General features: G+C 48.6%; 1 protein-coding gene across 1 annotated transcript; it reads right to left on the bottom strand.

The window, feature by feature from the left end:
• Positions 1 to 16,013: 16,013 nt before the first annotated feature.
• On the bottom strand, positions 16,014 to 17,229 carry LOC123130640 (FCS-Like Zinc finger 3). The gene is made up of 2 exons (XM_044550476.1): positions 16,921 to 17,229; positions 16,014 to 16,799 (listed from the first exon to the last, which is right to left on the bottom strand). Exons 1-2 carry the CDS (start codon positions 17,127 to 17,129, stop codon positions 16,640 to 16,642), a joined length of 369 nt encoding a protein of 122 aa, XP_044406411.1. The 5' UTR covers positions 17,130 to 17,229; the 3' UTR covers positions 16,014 to 16,639.
• Between the last annotated feature and the right edge of the window lie 36 nt (positions 17,230 to 17,265).

Here is a 17,265-nt window from a genome sequence, read left to right as displayed (position 1 = left end):
AAACCCTCAAGGAGATGCAGAAGCTTGCCGGCTACGTGACTTCACTAGGGCGCTTCATCTCCAAGCTGTGAGAGCGAGCCCTACGATTCTTCAAGCTGATGAAGAAGAAGGGCCCGTTCGAGTGGACCCCGGAGGCTGACCAAGCGTTTCAAGACCTCAAGAGATACCTGACCAGCCCCCGGTGATGGTGGCGCCTCGCCCTCTCGAGCCCCTGGTGCTTTACCTTGCCACCACTCCCTACTCCGCTAGCGCAGCTCTTGTGTCGGTTCGGGAGGAGCGCCAGGCCAAGGGGCTGCTGCACCGTGCCATGCCCCCAGCCGATGCGATACAGGACCCAAAGGGCACCGCAAAAGTTGTAGTGACACCAGTGAGTGATCAGGCCCAACAAGGCGGTGTTCACGGGCCGGCAGAGGGCCCAGTGGGCGACCAAGCTTTTGGAGTCCCGTCGCCTCAGGAGATGCCCCAACTTCTGGCAGGTGCAGGCTCTGCCGACATTCCCACCCTCGTCGAGCACCCAGTGTATTTCGTCAGCGCGGTACTGCGGGATGCAAGGGCACGGTACCCCATGCCTCAGAAGCTCTTGCTCGCGCTTTTGGTGGCCTCGCGTAAACTGCGCCACTACTTCCAAGGTCACCCAATCAAGGTCGTCTCGGCCTACCCGCTGGAGAGGGTACTCAGAAGCCTCAATGCTGCTGGAAGAGTCCCTGCATGGAACATCGAGCTGCAAGCATTCCAACTGGAGTTCAGCACAACTAGTGTCATCAAGGTAGCCGCCCTCAATGCTGCTGGAAAAGGCATTTCCTGGGTCTAGAGTTGTAGCACGTGCCCCATGGCACCAACAAGGAGGCTGACGACATCGCCAAAAGGGCGCCCAAGCGACAACCTCAAGAGCCTGGCGTCTTTGAGGAGCAGCTTTTCAAGCCGTCGGCAGTACCTCCACTTTCGGGGCCGACGCCGCCTTGGGAGGAGCTCCCCCAGCCACCTGCCTCGGGAGCCCTAGCCTGCGGCCCAACCTCAGGAGCACGCGTACTCCTGGCGCTCGAGCCTCAGGAGGGATGTTGGACCAAGGAGTTCAAGGAATACCTTACGCAAGGGATGCTGCCGGAGAAAGAGGAGGACGCGGAGCGCGTGGCCCAATAGGCTACGGCATACTGCATCCAGGACGGTGAGTTATACAGGAAGCGACCAAATGATGTTTCCTTGTGATGCATCTCTAGGGAACAGGGGAACGAGTTGTTGGCTGACATACATGGCGGAGACTGTGGGCACCACTCGCCGTCACGAACCCTCGTCGGCAAGGCATTCTGCAGCGGGTTCTACTGGCCCACGGCGCTCAACGATGCAACTGAGCTGGTGAAGTCCTGCGAGGCCTGCCAATTCCACACCAAGCAAATCCATCAGCCAGCTCAAGGCCTCCAGACTATCCTGCTCTCGTGGCCATTCGCAGTCTGGGGGCTGGATATCTTAGGCCCATTCCCTCGAGCGCATGGGGGCTATCGCTACCTCTATGTCGCCATCGACAAGTTCACCAAATGGGCGGAGGTGGAAGCTGTCCACACCATCCTGGCTGGATCCGCGGTCAAGTTCATCAAGGGTCTCGTGAGCCGGTTCAGGGTCCCTGATTGCATCATCACCAACAACGGCTCGTAGTTCACTAGCAATCTCTTCAAGACATATTGTGCTAACCTTGGAACGCAAATCTGCTATGCCTCGGTGGAACGCCCTAGGAGCAATGGTCAAGCCGAACGCACCAACGCGGAGGTCCTCAGGGGCCTCAAGACCAGGACCTTCAAGAAGAAGCTTGAAGCCTGCGGCAGGGGTTGGCACGATGAGCTCCAGTCGGTGTTGTGGTCCATCCGCACCACCACCACCAAGCCAACAGGTGAGACCCCGTTCTTCCTCGTCTACGGAGCAGAAGTGGTTCTCCCTCACGAGGTCAAGCATCGCTCCACGTGGGTCCTAGCGTTCGATGAGATGCAGCGGGACACCATGCGGGGGATGGACCTTGTGCTAGGGGAGGAACACCGCTGCGAAGCCACGCTCCGAAAGGCAAGATACCAGCAGGCGTTGTGGTGGTACCACTGCCGCAGCGTCCGCTCCAGGACGGTCGAGGTGGGCGACCTCGTCCTAAGGCGGGTGCTCTCCAGGGAAGGGTTGCATAAGCTTTTGCCCATGTGGGAGGGTCCGTTTAGGGTTGCCCGCATCTCTAGGCCTGGCGTCGTGCGCCTGGAGACATAGGACGGGGTCCCCATCCAGAACGCCTGGAATATCCAGCACCTCCGGAGGTTCTACCCATGAAGCAAGGCCCAGCGCCTGTGAAGCAAGGCCCCGTGCCTGTGAAGGTCTCCGCTCGTGACACTCCCACATAATAATGTATGGGGCTGTACACGCCCTAGAGTCTCAGGAGCCCTCGGGCCTCGAGGGCTTCCTCCCACGTCCTAGTGGTAGCACTTAGCTCCACGCTAGTGAGAAGACTCGAAGACAAGAAGACTGGACTAGGTGCCGGACGCGGCTTTTCATTTGCTTTCCGTAGTTGGCTTGCCCCTTTTCTTAATGAAAGTTTGCATTCTAGTGTTTCTTGTCGCCTTGGTTTGATCGCCTCTTCCTCTGTTCTTCCCTCGTTTCTTTGTTTTGGCTTGTCCTCTCCCTCACACGCCTTGCGAGGGGGCTGGACGGGTGCACTCGTGAGCGTTTTTCATGTTCTTCGCAAGGCACCTTTGATCGAGCTCGCAAGCTAGCACACCTCTCTCAATCCGTGCCCCTCGGGTACCGCGATGCGGACGCTGGGTCATGGTCGGCTGCACTTGCGACCAGGGCTCAGAAGAATAAGAGTTTCCTAGTGTATTTGTGCAGTTCCCCAACGCCTCCCAAGCCAACGGCCAGTAGATCTCACCAGGTATAGGGAGAAGCGCGCCTCACGAGGTGGAAACTACTTCAGACACATCAAGCTAAGTTATCTCTACACGCCAACATAAAACGCTGATACTGCAACATGACGCGGGAATGATAAACATAGCATAGCAACATGGAAATCATGGTTCATTGCACGCCCCCATGGGGCCCCATACTTGTCTCTCTCTTAATGCAGGAAGAAAAGGAAGAACGAAACAAAATTGGCGCGTGCCCCTGTAGCCGTTCGCGAGGATAGGCTCGTGGGGTTCAGCCAGACCTCTCCTCGCGCTTCACTAGGGCGCGGCGACGAGACGACCCGCTGCCACCCTCGAAGTGGGCGCGGCGGCGTGGTGGACGGTCATAACCGCCACTGCTGGAGCTGTCACTGAAGGAAGAGTCGCTCTAGCTGGATAAGCCGTGGCCGGCGCCGGAGACAAGTCCACCTTCACCCTCGTCACGACCATCGCCAAGGCCGAGCACCTCATCGCCGTCGTTGTCCTCAGGGCAGCACCCTACGCAACGACCATCTTCCCTGAACACCCTCACGTAGAGGGTCGCATCGCCGCCATACTTGAAGTGGAGGGTACACCGTCTGCCCAGGCCGCGCGCGCGGGCAAACGTCTGCCAGCCGCGGGCTAAGGCAGCGTTGCCCACTATGGAGACCTTCACCGCGACCCACGAAGCCTTGCTACAGCAGCCATCTGCCTGCAGCCAGAGACCGCCTGGACCCGCGGCTAGCAGTTCGCCGGCGAAGAAGCGCGGGAGCTGAAGCCAGGTGCCGGCCGGGTTCTCCAACCACACAACGAACTCCGGCAGCACCTCCACCAAATGGAAGCGTGACCGGGGAGGCTGTACAACCATGGTGCGCCTCACTTCATCCACAGGGCTGCCGCGACCTGGGCGACCCCCACCGCGCGAGGAGGCTCCGCCGCGGCCACAAGGGGCCACGCCGGGGGTTGCGGCGTGCTTACGCGGCCGCCCGCGCCCCCTCTTGGGTGGCGGTGAGCCGGGTTCCTCCTGACGGGCCTTCCCCTTTTCTGCGGCCAAAAACCTCTTTGCAGGTGCCATGAGTGCCGCCGCTAGCGATGAAGCAAGGGAGAAGAAGCGAGCAAAGAAGGAAGAGATGGCAACGTGGACTCCGCCCACGCCCCCATTTATAGCAGGAGAAGGGCCAACCGGCGACCCCCACGATCACTGGTAATGATGATCTTTCTCTGCATGTATCAGGGACTTCTCAAGTCAGGCAGTTACCGAGGCAGCATGGGGAAGCGGAGACGCCCACGTCCAATCAATCGCCATGCGTCAAACGAGCCACAGGTTGTTGGGGCCCACGGCGCTCCGCACTTTCCCCTCGGCTTCACCTAGAAGCCAAGTCCGAGCGCACCTTGGGCCCGGGGGCTACTATCGACATCCTGGGAATGGGCGTCCCCAGACTCACCTGCCTGCGGCCCATGGCATGGCCCCACCAGCACCCCAGTACGGCACATCTTCACCAGCAAGCACTCAAGACCCTCGTATCTATGCTTGAGTTTGTCCAAATCATGTTAGTAATTGCCGCATTTTATGAAATCTGGCAAATGGATAAACAAAACTGCATTCCTTAATGGATTTATTAAAGAAGAGTTGTATATGATGCAACCAAAAGGTTTTGTCAATCCGAAAGGTGCTAACAAAATGTGCAAGCTCCAGCGATCCATCTGTGGACTGGTGCAAGCATCTCGGAGTTGGAATATACGCTTTGATGAGTTGATCAAAGCATATAGTTTTATACAGACTTACGGTGAAGCCCGTATTTGCAAGAAAGTGAGTGGGAGCACTACAACATTTCTGATAAGTATATGTGAATGACATATTGTTGATCGGAAATAATGTAGAATTATTCTGTAAAGCATAAAGGAGTGTTTGAAAGGAGTTTTTCAAAGAAAGACTTCGGTGAAGCTGCTTACATATTGAGCTCCAAGATCTATAGAGATAGATCAAGACGCTTGATAAGTTTTTTCAATGAGTACATACCTTGACAAGATTTTGAAGTAGTTCAAAATGGAGCAGTCAAAGAAAGAGTTCTTGCTTGTATTACAAGGTGTAAAGTTGAGTAAGACTCAAAGCCCGACCACGGCAGAAGATAGAAAGAGAATGAAAGGCATTCCCTATGCCTTGGCCATAGGTTCTATAAAGTATGTCATGCTGTATACCGGATCTATTGTATACCCTGCACTGATTAAGCAAGGGAGTACGATAGTGATCTAGGAGTAGATCACTGGACAGCGGTCAGAATTATCCTTACTGAAATAAGGATATGTTTCTCGATTATGGACATGACAAAAAGGTTCGTCGTAAAAGGTTACGTCGATGCAAGTTTTGACACAGATCTGGATGACTCTAAGTCTCGATCTAGATACATATTGAAAGTGGGAGCAATTAGCTAGAGTAGCTCCATGCAGGGCATTGTAGACATAGAATTCGCAAAATACTTACGGATCTGTATGTGACAGACCCGTTGACTAATATTATCTCACAAGCAAAACATGATCACACCTTAGTACTCTTTGGGTGTTAATCACATAAACGATGTGAACTAGATTATTGACTCTAGTAAACCCTTTGGGTGTTGGTCACATATCGATGTGGACTATGGGTGCAAATCACATGGTGATGTGAACTATTGTTGTTAAATCACATGGCGATGTGAACTAGATTATTGACTCTAGTGCAAGTGAGAGACTGAAGGAAATATGCCCTAGAGGCAATAATAAAGTTATTATTTATTTCCTTATATCATGATAAATGTGTATTATTCATGCTAGAATTGTATTAACCGGAAACATAATACATGTGTGAATACATAGACAAAAGGAGTGTCACTAGTATGCCTCTACTTGACTAGCTCGTTAATCAAAGATGGTTATGTTTCCTAACCATAAACAAGGAGTTGTTATTTGATTAACGGGATCACATCATTAAGTGAATGATCTGATTGACATGACCCATTCCATTAGCTTAGCACCCGATCGTTTAGTATGTTGCTATTGCTTTCTTCATGACTTATACATGTTCCTATAACTATGAGATTATGCAACTCCCGTTTACCGGAGGGACACTTTGGGTGCTACCAAACGTTACAACATAACTGGGTGATTATAAAGGAGTACTACAGGTGTCTCCAAAGGTACATGTTGGGTTGGCGTATTTCGAGATTAGGTTTTGTCACTCCGATTTTTGGAGAGGTATCTCTTGGCCCTCTCGGTAATGCACATCACATAAGCCTTGCAAGCATTACAACTAATAAGTTAGTTGTGAGATGATGTATTACGGAACGAGTAAAGAGACTTGCCGATAACGAGATTGAACTAGGTATTGAGATACCGACGATCGAATCTCGGGCAAGTAACATACCGATGACAAAGGGAACAACGTATGTTGTTATGCGGTCTGACCGATAAAGATCTTCGTAGAATATGTAGGAGCCAATATGGGCATCCAGGTCCCGCTATTGGTTATTGACCGGAGACGTGTCTTGGTCATGTCTACATTGTTCTCGAACCCGTAGGGTCCGCACGCTTAAGGTTTCGATGACAGTTATATTATGAGTTTATGAGTTTTGATGTACCGAAGGAGTTTGGAGTCCCGGATGAGATCGGGGACATGACGAGGAGTCTCGAAATGGTCGAGACATAAAGATCGATATATTGGACGACTATATTCGGACATCGGAAAGGTTCCGAGTGATTCGGGTATTTTTCGGAGTACCGGGTAGTTACGGGAGATTCAATGGGCCTTGATGGGCTTTAGTGGGAAGAGGAGAAAGGGCCAAGGGGCTGCTGCGCCCCCCCTCCCCTCTAGTCTGAATTGGACTAGGGAAAAGGGGGCCGGCCACCTCTCCTTCTCCTCCACTTCCTTCTCCCTTCCTCCCCTCTTGGTGGACTCCTACTAGGACTTGGAGTCCTAGTAGGACTCCACATCCTGGCCGCACCTAGCCTTGGCCGGACTCCTCCTCCTCCATCCTTTATATACTGAGGCAAGGGGCACCCCATGAACACAAGTTGATCCACATGATCTATTCCTTAGCCGTGTGCGGCGCCCCCAGCCACCATAGTCCTCGATAATATTGCAGCGGTGCTTAGGCGAAGCCCTGCAGCAGTAGTACGTCAAGATCGTCACCACGCCGTCGTGCTCACGGGACTCTTCCCCAACACTTTGCTGGATCGGAGTCCGGGGATCGTCATCGAGCTGAACGTGTGCTAGAACTCGGAGGTGCCGTAGTTTCGGTGCTTGATCGGTCGGATCGTGGAGACGTACGACTACATCAACCAAACACTTCCGTTGTCGATCTACTAGGTATGTAGATCATACTCCCCCTCTCGTTGCTATGCATCACAATGATCTTGCGTGTGCGTAGGAAATTTTTGAAATTACTACGTTCCCCAACGCAAACACCTTCGGAGATACCTGTAGAGCATCTTTACACCTAGTTATGTTGTGACGTTTGATAGCACACAAGGCATTCCTCTGGTATCCGGGAGTTGCATAATCTCATAGTAAAAGGAATATGTATAAGTCATGAAGAAAGCAATATCAATAAAACTTAACGATCATTATGCTAAGCTAACGGATGGGTCTTGTCCATCACATCATTCTCCTAATGATGTGATCTCGTTCATCAAATGACAACACGTGTCTATGGTTAGGAAACTTAACCATCTTTGATTAACGAGCTAGTCTAGTAGAGGCATACTAGGGACACTGTGTTTTGTCTATGTATCCACACATGTATCAAGTTTCCTGTTAATACAATTCTAGCTTGAATAATAAGCATTTATCATGATATAAGGAAATATAAATAACAACTTTATTATTGCCTCTAGGGCATCTTTCCTTCATGCGCTAATATTAGTAACAGATTTAAATTCATCGTTCAATCCATTATAAATATATGAAGTATTACGTGATTTAGGAAAAGATTGATAGGTTTAGTAAATCTCCTCTCAACTTTAGATAAGCATTATCCGGGCTGTTGAGCGAAAGTTGCCATCTCTTGTCGAGTTGAGCCATTTGGAGAAAGGAGATAATTTATGCATAAATCTATACTTCCAACTGGTTATGCGGAAGCCCATCGAACCAATTCCTTGGATGTATCCTTCAATAACTACCTACAAAATTTCAATGGGACAAATTGGAATAGCAATGATGTCGTACCAATAGGAGACGGGGAGGGGGGAGTTGCCTCTCCTTATGTTGGGGCACGAGGTTGAGTTACATTAGTCTGAATCGATTATGATATAATTTTTTTTGAATTAAAACAAGATTTTATTCATTAGAAATAACCAATACATCGTTTGTGAGAAACGTTACAATTTCACTAATAGGCTCCTCAAACCAATTCGAAGTTGAAAAAAATCTAGCTAATCTAGCAAGTTCATGTGCTACTTTATTTGCCTCTCTATTACAATGTTCGAATTTAGTCATGATAAAATCACAAGCATAGTGATAGCAGTCATCAAAGATTGTCGCCGCCGCTCCCGCTGACTGTCCTCCGTCCTGCATGGACTCAATCACCTCCAGATTGTCAGAGTTGATGATTAGGCGATTACATCCCGCCCTTTGCGCTAAATTTAGGCAAAATTTGAGAGCTAAGGCCTCTGCCATGAGAACATCCGCGCAGTAGTCTATCTCTCCATTCCCTCCTGCAATAAACCTACCTTTGTCGTCTCTCAGTACTGCCCCATCGTACCCTCCAACAAGTCATGGTCAAAAGAGGCGTCAACATTGAGTTTCACAAAGCCCCTAGAAGGACATTGCCAACCCCCATTTTTCATGGACACCTTTGAAGATGATGCATTTACAAAATTATATGTAAGAGCTATGATCCCCATTGAGATCTGAGTCGCATTTTGAGTTAATTCCTTGTGCACTAATCTCCGTTTTTCCCACCATAGATACCAAGCTGAGATAGGTATCATTTCTCGAACATTTTCATACCCCATAATGCACAGATGTTGATCTGGAAGGAGTAATAGGTATTCCAATGTTACCTCTCCAGCACGATCAATCTCACAAGCTCTCTCAATAATCATATCCAACCCTAGCCTTTTCCAAACCTCCTTCGCTTTTCTACAGAGGAAAAGCAAGTGTTTCGTATCTTCTACACCCTGAGAGCAGGTAGGGCAAGAGGGCGAGACCTTCATGTGTCTATTAGTGAGTGTTGCCTGACATGGGATAGTGCCATGTAGTGTCCGCCATAAAAAAATTGACCTTAGCCGGACAAGATAACTTCCATATCTGACACCATATAGGGTTAGGTGTGCTCCATCCCATCCCATTGGAATATTTTAGTTTGCTCCCATACTAATAGTTCCACTCCACAGAGTAAGCAGACCGTACCGAAAACATACCATTTTTCATATAACTCCAGGCAATAAAATCTGTCATATTATGTTGCGAAATTGGGATTGAAAGAATCCGTTGTGCGTCAATGGTCCACATAGTTTGTCTAATCAGGTCCTCATCCCAATTATTGGAGACCGGGTCAATCAAATCTACGACTTTTGGTAACAAGTGCCCCCCCCCCTAGGGGTCACAATCTTCCTAGTGGCACAATTTGGGATCCAAGCATCTTCCCAAATGTTGATGTTATGTCCACCCCCCACTCACCAAATATAACCTCGCTTGAGAGTAGTGATGTCTTCCATAATACTTTGCCATGTGAAGGAAGCACCATGCTTTGGCTTGGAGTTCAGCAAATCACCATTAGGATAGTACTTGGCCCTTAGAATAGTAGCACACAAAGAGTCAGGATTATCAAGGAGACGCCATGCCTGTTTTGCAAGCAGAGCCAGGTTGAAACAGTGGATGTCACGGAATCCCATTCCTCCTTGGTTTTTTGGTACACACATTTTCCACCAGGCCATCCAATGCATCCTCTTCTGGTTCTCCTTGTCTCCCCACCAGTAATGCGACATCGCGTCAATGATTCCTTTACATTTTTTTTAGGAATTTTAAAGACCGACATTTCATAGGTAGGTATGGCTTGGATCACCGCCTTTAATAGGATCTCCTTCCCCCCGGCAGATAGTAATTTTTCCTTCCAACCACTAATTCTCTTAACAATACGTTCAATCAGAAAACTAAAGCAGTCTGTTTTATCAACACCCACATTTGCTGGTAAGCCCAAATATTTATCAGTGAGAGCCTCCGTCATTATATTTAGCGTTGTACACAATTGTTCTCTGATCTCTACCTTTGTATTAGGGCTGAAGAAAATACTGGATTTTTCAACGCTTACCAGCTGTCCCGACGCCGCACAATATAAATCTAGTGCTGATTTCAGGTTTTCCACATTATGTTGGTTGGCTTTCATTAAGATCAATGAGTCATCCGCAAAGAGAAGATTTGTGACTGGCGGGGCGTCTCTACAGACTTTAACTCCTGATATGTTTCCATTCTCCTCAGCATGCGCAAGCAAGGCATTCAATCCTTCTGTGCACAGCAAAAAAAGGTATGGTGATAGCGGGTCCCCCTGTCTCAACCCTCTCGTAGGCTTAAATCTCTCACTTTCCTCTTCATTGATCCTTACTTTGTATTCTACGGTTGAGACGCATTGCATAATCAAGTTAACCCACTCACGACGAAAACCCAATTTCAACATAATCTCCTTCAAAAAAAAGTCCACTCAACTCTATCATAGGCTTTGTGCATATCAAGTTTTATAGCACACAAGCCCTCTCTACCCTCTCTTTTGTTCTTGATTGTGTGAAAACATTTGTAGGCCACTAAAATATTATCCGTTATCAATCTACCCGGTACAAATGCACTCTGTGTTGGGCTAATAATTTCTGGTAAAAAAAGCCTTCAATCGAGAAGCCACCATTTTTGCAATTATTTTATATAGCACATTACATAAGCTGATCGACCTAAATTGGGTTACCTTCTCTGGTGTATTAATTTTAGGAATCATCACGATCGCCATATCATTCCAACCCTTTGGTATAGTGCATGTGTTGATTGCTATCAGAACCTCCTCAATTAAGTCTTCCCCCAGCATGGGACAAAACCTTTTATAGAAGATAGCATGGAGTCCATCCGGCCCTGGAGCTTTCAAGTCCCCAATATCGAATAAAGCCTTGCGAACATCTTCCGCTGTATAAGGGGCGAGTAGAGCAACATTCATTTTGTTTGACACTCTCCTTTGAACAAGTGATAACACATCTTGATTCAGGTGTTGAACTTCCGATGTAAAAAGCTTTGTAAAATATCCAGTAATATGATTCGTCAAATCCTTATCCGTTAACCAGTTTCCAGACTTGTCTAATAGTTTCTTTATATTATTTCTTTTTTCCTGGTTGTGGCAGCATTATGAAAGAATGACGTATTACGATCCCCGTGCATCAACCAATTTGCCCATCCTCTCTGTAACCAAAATATTTCTTCTTTCTCCAAAATATTTTCAATTACCACAATAATATCCTTCAGACAACATCGAGATTCTGTATTCAATGGGCCATGCCTTAGTCTCTCCAACTATTTTTTTAATTTTCTAATTCTCACCTTTGGTCCCTTTAGCGTTTCCTGGTCCCAAGTATGTAGATCAGCGTGCACTGCTCTCGTACGGTTAGCAAGTGAGGGTCCAATACCTGCTAGCTTTGCTTTCTCCCAAGATGCCTTAACGATTTCAGTGACCGTCTCTTCCTTCAACCATCTCGCCTCAAATTGTTTAACACGCCCCTTTGGGCATTTAAAGATTTTTTTCATCCCAGTACTCCATATCCAGTACAATTGGGCGATGGTCAGAATGGACATGTTCTTCATTGATAACTTCCGCTCGTGGAAATTTGTTTGCCCATGCTAAGTTACAGACTGCCCGATCAAGGCGCTCACGTATTTCGCCTCTCCTCCAAGTGAACATGTCCCCCTTATAGCCTAGATCTTCCAGCCCACAATCCATTAGGCATTACCGGAACTCTCTCATCATACCAAGTGGTCTAGCTACACCACCCTCTTTTTCCGAGGGATATAAAATTTCATTAAAATCCCCCCAAAACCACCCAAGGATGGTTGTTCTTACTATGTAAATTGCGAATGTCATCCCAAGATAGATTGTGTTCACTCCATTTCGGATGACCATAGAAGCCCATGAACTGCCACTGAACCACATTCTCATACATAAAAACAATATCAATAAAATGGGGCGAGACATAGTCAACTCAATTTTATTGGACTCATGATAAAACAAAGCGAGGCCACCGGCCTTACCATCACTTTTCACTACAAACATAGAATCAAAACCTAATACGCGACGAAGCTCATCGGCTTTACAATTATTCAAATGGGATTCAGAAAGGAAAATTAAATCTGCCCTTGTATGCTTCTGTAGATCCAGAAGCTCCCGAACTGTCGTGTTGGAGAGCATACCACGGCAGTTCCAGCCTAGGATTTTCATTTGGCCTGGTGGTCCTCCTCCTAAGAGGCCGCCGATGTGCCAATCTCATCTTTGTCTTCGCTTACTGATTCCCCACCTCGCGGCGCGTACTCTTCCTTCTTCTCATCAGTCTCCTTTGCAACATGTGTAACCCCGCCCTCCTCATCCTGGACTGCTACAACTCTACCCGCGCACACCCGTTTGGATGTGGTGTTTACATCACCATATAAGATGCGCTCATAACTATCCATCTCTTTCTCAAAAGAAAACTCTAAGTCACTGCCCGTTGGATGAGACCCAAAATAATGCCCCCTTTTTTCCCTAGCACTTGCTTGCACGCATCTTCAGCTCTGTTTGACCCCCCTTTCTTTTTATCTTTCTTTTTGAATTGCCCCGCATAGGATTTTTTGCTGCACTGAATTTAAATGGTAGAGCATTCTTCTCTGTATCACCCCTGGCCATAGCGATTCTTGCTGCAACAGCGCTAGAGAGCGCCTCCAGCATCCCCGGCTGAAAAAGAAGCTCGCCAGCACCATCTCCATGCGGTGGAGTTTTCCTCGGCTTCACCTGTGCATGAGAAATCACAGCCGAGTGACCTGCATGTGTACTTTGGGCATGTACAGCGTCATAACAAAGTTGACTTTGGTCAACCTCTGCATTCTGGCGTGACTCCAGCATGGTCACGCGGCCCTGGACCTCCTGGCCCCGCCTGGCCGAATCAGCTAGCGTGCCCGCCTGGTCCTCTTGACCAAGCAGCGCACCCGCCGGGGTAGGCGCCATGATCCCCTGCGTCCGGCCCTCCTGGCTAGTGTTCATCTTGACGGAAGTAGCGGCCCCCTTATCAGAGACCGTGAGCCTGCTCATGGTAGTGGCCACCTTGACGACATCAGTGGCCTTGGCGATGTTGTTGTTGACGATGCCTGTAGTCGAGTTGTTGCCGCCGCGAACGTAGTTCCTGAAGAGGAGACCCCTCCTGCTAGCACCTTGGCTCTTCCGGTAGGACTCAACACTAAGGTTTCTAGGAAAACAAACTACTCTCTCCTCTCTTTGAATTTTACAAAACCTCTCTGATGTATGACCCACTATCCCACAACACTCACAGTACAAAGGTAGTTTCTCATACTTTACATCATATTTAAAGATCTTTCAACTACCTAAAGGGGTAATCTCTACAGAGCATTTCAGAGGCTCGTGCAATAATATCTTCACACGCACACGCAGATATTTCTCAACAATTACATGATTTCAGTGCGAAACCTCCAGCACCTCTCCCAGTTGATCCTCGAGAGACCACCCTACACTCTCCGTCTTAAACTCGAACGGGAGATCGCATACCTGGACCCAAATGATCATGACGCCAAGGTCGACCTCCGCCTGGTCGCCCTTGCTCTCGGACTCGGTGAAAATGAGGCCGTACCGCTTGAAATGCCATGGCTACGCCTTAAGCACAAACCGACAGTCACTCTCAGCGGCAAAATTGAGGATGAACCTCCCGTCGTCGCTGGCCACCTCCTGGATGGTGACCACACCCTGGTTCTTCCAAGCCGTGCTCCGGAGGTCATCGACTATGACCCTCGGGTTGACCTGGAAAGGGGATAGAAGGCGCCCTACCACCAGGAGCCCGCTGATAGCCTTGCGGGCAGCCTCCATGTCAATGACAAGAGGTCGGCGAAGAGAGGAGCCAGCTTGGTCGATGGCCGGTGAAGAGCGCATTCCCGTCGCTGCATCCGTTACCCCCCTGGAGCTCACACCACTCACAACTTTCTTCCCCAAAGCACTACTCACAAACCCTCCCTGACCCACCATGGACCACCTCTCTAAGCCGCCGCAAGGGATGGAAGGATCAGAGAACGGATGAGTGTGCAGTGGTAGGATAGGTGAAGAGGCCCGATCTTTCCCGTGCCCATAGATATAGTAGGCCAAGGTTCCCTTCCAAACGACCTCTCCCATATCAAAAACAGAATCGATGCTAATAACCATGAGTAATAAGCCATAAATGTTCAGTTTCCTAATAACTACAGCAAAAATAGCTTCCTTTCCCTCATACGGATCATAAACGCCAACAGCAAAAAACTACAATCGGTGCATCAATCAGCTCACGCTGATGACTCCTACTGTCATCTGGCAGGATGAAAAAATGTTCATTTCTACAAATACTGCCTTAGAATCATGAATGTATATTACTCTATTCCCCCCTATTATAAGGAAAACACCATCAGATTCCAAAGAAATAATCGAAGGCATGGCTACTCCATGCTGAAATTTCTCGCTGATTCCTACTGCACTTGATTGCCCTTCCAAATTAACAAGCTTAGTATCCAAATCCCCATTACATTCAACACAAATTCCGGAACCAGAGCCAGCCAAATCCGCGGAAACCGGATCAACAAAAGATCCAGAAGATCGCCTCGATCCTCCCCCGAAAGGATTAGAGAGGATCACCTTCCAAATTACCAAACAACTCCGACGCTCTTCTCCTCGAAATCTTCAGGCAGTTTCTTCGATCCGCCGCCCCCGTAGAATCCGCCGCGATCTTGCTCGAATCTCCTCCCAATCACTCGCGCTGAAGAGGCCCCCGATGAGGCCCACTGTAGGAGGATCGGCCCCTCCTCCCGGCTTCGCCGGCGCTGTCGCCGCCATCACACGCGCTCTCTTGCCACCGCCGCCAGATCGCCTTCACGATCGTGGGAGCCCATGGGTTTTTTTGTTGTAAAATGGCTACGGGGCGTTTTGCGTTTCGATTATGATATAATTAATCTAAGGTGGTTGCGCCCAATATGCACAAACTCCTTGTCTTGTACTCCACACCGATGATGCGTTCTGGGATAGTCGTGGGCCACCCTGTGGCCTCTCGGCCGAGTCTTCCCTCTGTTGCTATGCCCCGTGGATGTGGCATTGTCATTGGTGGTTGTTTGTTGGATTTTATGGATTTTGCCAAACAAGGTTACTTTTTATCACCCTGACATGTGCTCATCCTTTGAAAGTGGTGTTCTATGCTTGTTCGTTGCCCTTGTATTGGACATATTTGCACAAGAAAGTGGACTGTGACACATTGAAGTGGTTGTCATAGAAGGTCTTAGAGCTGGCTCGTGTGCACTTGGGTGCGGTGCTTGTGATAATGTTGATGGAGCTTGGTTGCTACTTCTATTTTGCTTGTCCCTATTATCTTTCCATACCGCCTGTAATGATGGCAGTGGTAGCGGGGTTTTGTCGCGTAGCAAGTGTTTCGAGTGCGAGCACTTTAGAACGTGTTTCCTGATAGTGTTTCAAACTTGTTGTTTCTCTTTCACATAACCTTTATCTTGTACTTCCTTCGTTCCTAAATATAAGTCTTTTTAGATATTTCAATATGGACTAGATACGGATGTATATGTCCGAGTGCGAGCACTTTAGAACGTATTTCCTGATAGTGTTTCGAACTTGTTGTTTCTCTTTCACATAACATTTATCTTCTACTTTCTTCGTTTCTAAATATAAGTCTTTTTAGATATTTCAATATGGACTAGATACGGATGCATATAGACATAGTTTAAAATGTAGATTCACTCATTTTACTCCGTATGTAGTCCATATTAAAATCTCTAAAAGACTTATATTTAGGAACGAAGGGAGTAATAGACATACTATTTTTGTTGCCCAATAGAAAGAGGGAAGGCTCAATGGAAAACGTTCCAATTAGAAAAGCTTACGGTCCAACAAACTATAGAAAGCATGAAAAAGAGGGAGTTGCCATTATTAACGCAAAATTCTTATCCAAAGCTTCAAACCACATACACCAATTAATGCCGGCTAGCACTGTTACACCCAGAAATAGAATACAAAATCGCAAGGCGCCAGGCATGTCAAACTCTCTATCCCAATCACTCCATCCTTGTACGTATCACACAACCACATCCACAGCCGCCTCAGTCAGCCACCAAGCGGCTGACGTGGTAAGCTACCAACAAAAAGATTGCAAGCTGCCTCAGTCAGCTCATCCTCTCACCATGATTAACAGTAAGTTCTAGTTGATCTTCGCGCAGAAGCTAATCCCCACCGAAGAGAGGAGAGACGTGATATGATAATAAAAGAATAAAAAAAGTGTCGTCAGTTTACTGGATCCTGATCCGCGTCAGGTGGGGCCAGCTGTCGGGCCATCTTATCCGTTAGGTACGGCCATGAGACACGTACGCTCCCCGTCGCCTGTGGGCCCCTGCCGACGAGCTGTCACATAACGGCGGTAGTACTTAACTCCATTCTTTAAACCGCTCTCTTTTCTTTTCTTCTTGCTTTTGCACACGTACGTTACGTGCTAGCACTAAGTGCATCCGGTTGCTTGGTGTTGGAGGCAGCACATCAGAACGCGAAGCTCACGCCGCCGCCGGTGGCACTGGCGCGGCGGCCGGACCGCACGGCGGCGGTGGAGGCGCCCTTGGCGCAGAAGCTGCTGCCGGCGTCCTCGTCCATGAAGATCTGCCTGCACCGGCACTCCACGCTGCAGAACGCCTTGTCACCTCTGCAGTAGTACCATGGATCTACATCAGACATGAACGAACAAACTAGCTAGATCGGTTGTGCATCGATTATATAGGAGGTAGCTTCTTGATGCAGCTGCACGCGCAATCTAGCTAGCTAACCTGTACATGTAGATGTCATTGTTCTCGGCTAGATCCTTGTGGCACAGCAAGCAGCGCTGCAAGAAGGAACCCGTGCTTGCGGTGGGCCTCGCTGCCGGCGACCAAGGGGACGAGGAGATCTTGGGGCTATGGAGAGTGGCCTTGCTGATGATCTTGGCCTTGATGGAGTTGCTCTCGTGGGTCTCTAGGAGAACGCTCAGGCCAGCCATGAAGGGGATGCCTATCTTCTCGCTAGCTAATCAAACTCTCTCCTAGCTCCTCTCTACTTCGAGTGCGAGATCTTTTCTTTCAAGGGAGGGGGTTGGTGCTTATAAAGAGTGAGGAGTGTGTGTGCTGCGGTATTGA

Source organism: Triticum aestivum, chromosome 6A, assembly GCF_018294505.1.
Source record: "Triticum aestivum cultivar Chinese Spring chromosome 6A, IWGSC CS RefSeq v2.1, whole genome shotgun sequence".
NCBI classification, from domain to species: domain Eukaryota; kingdom Viridiplantae; phylum Streptophyta; class Magnoliopsida; order Poales; family Poaceae; genus Triticum; species Triticum aestivum.
This window is presented reverse-complemented; position numbering and strand designations above follow the sequence as displayed.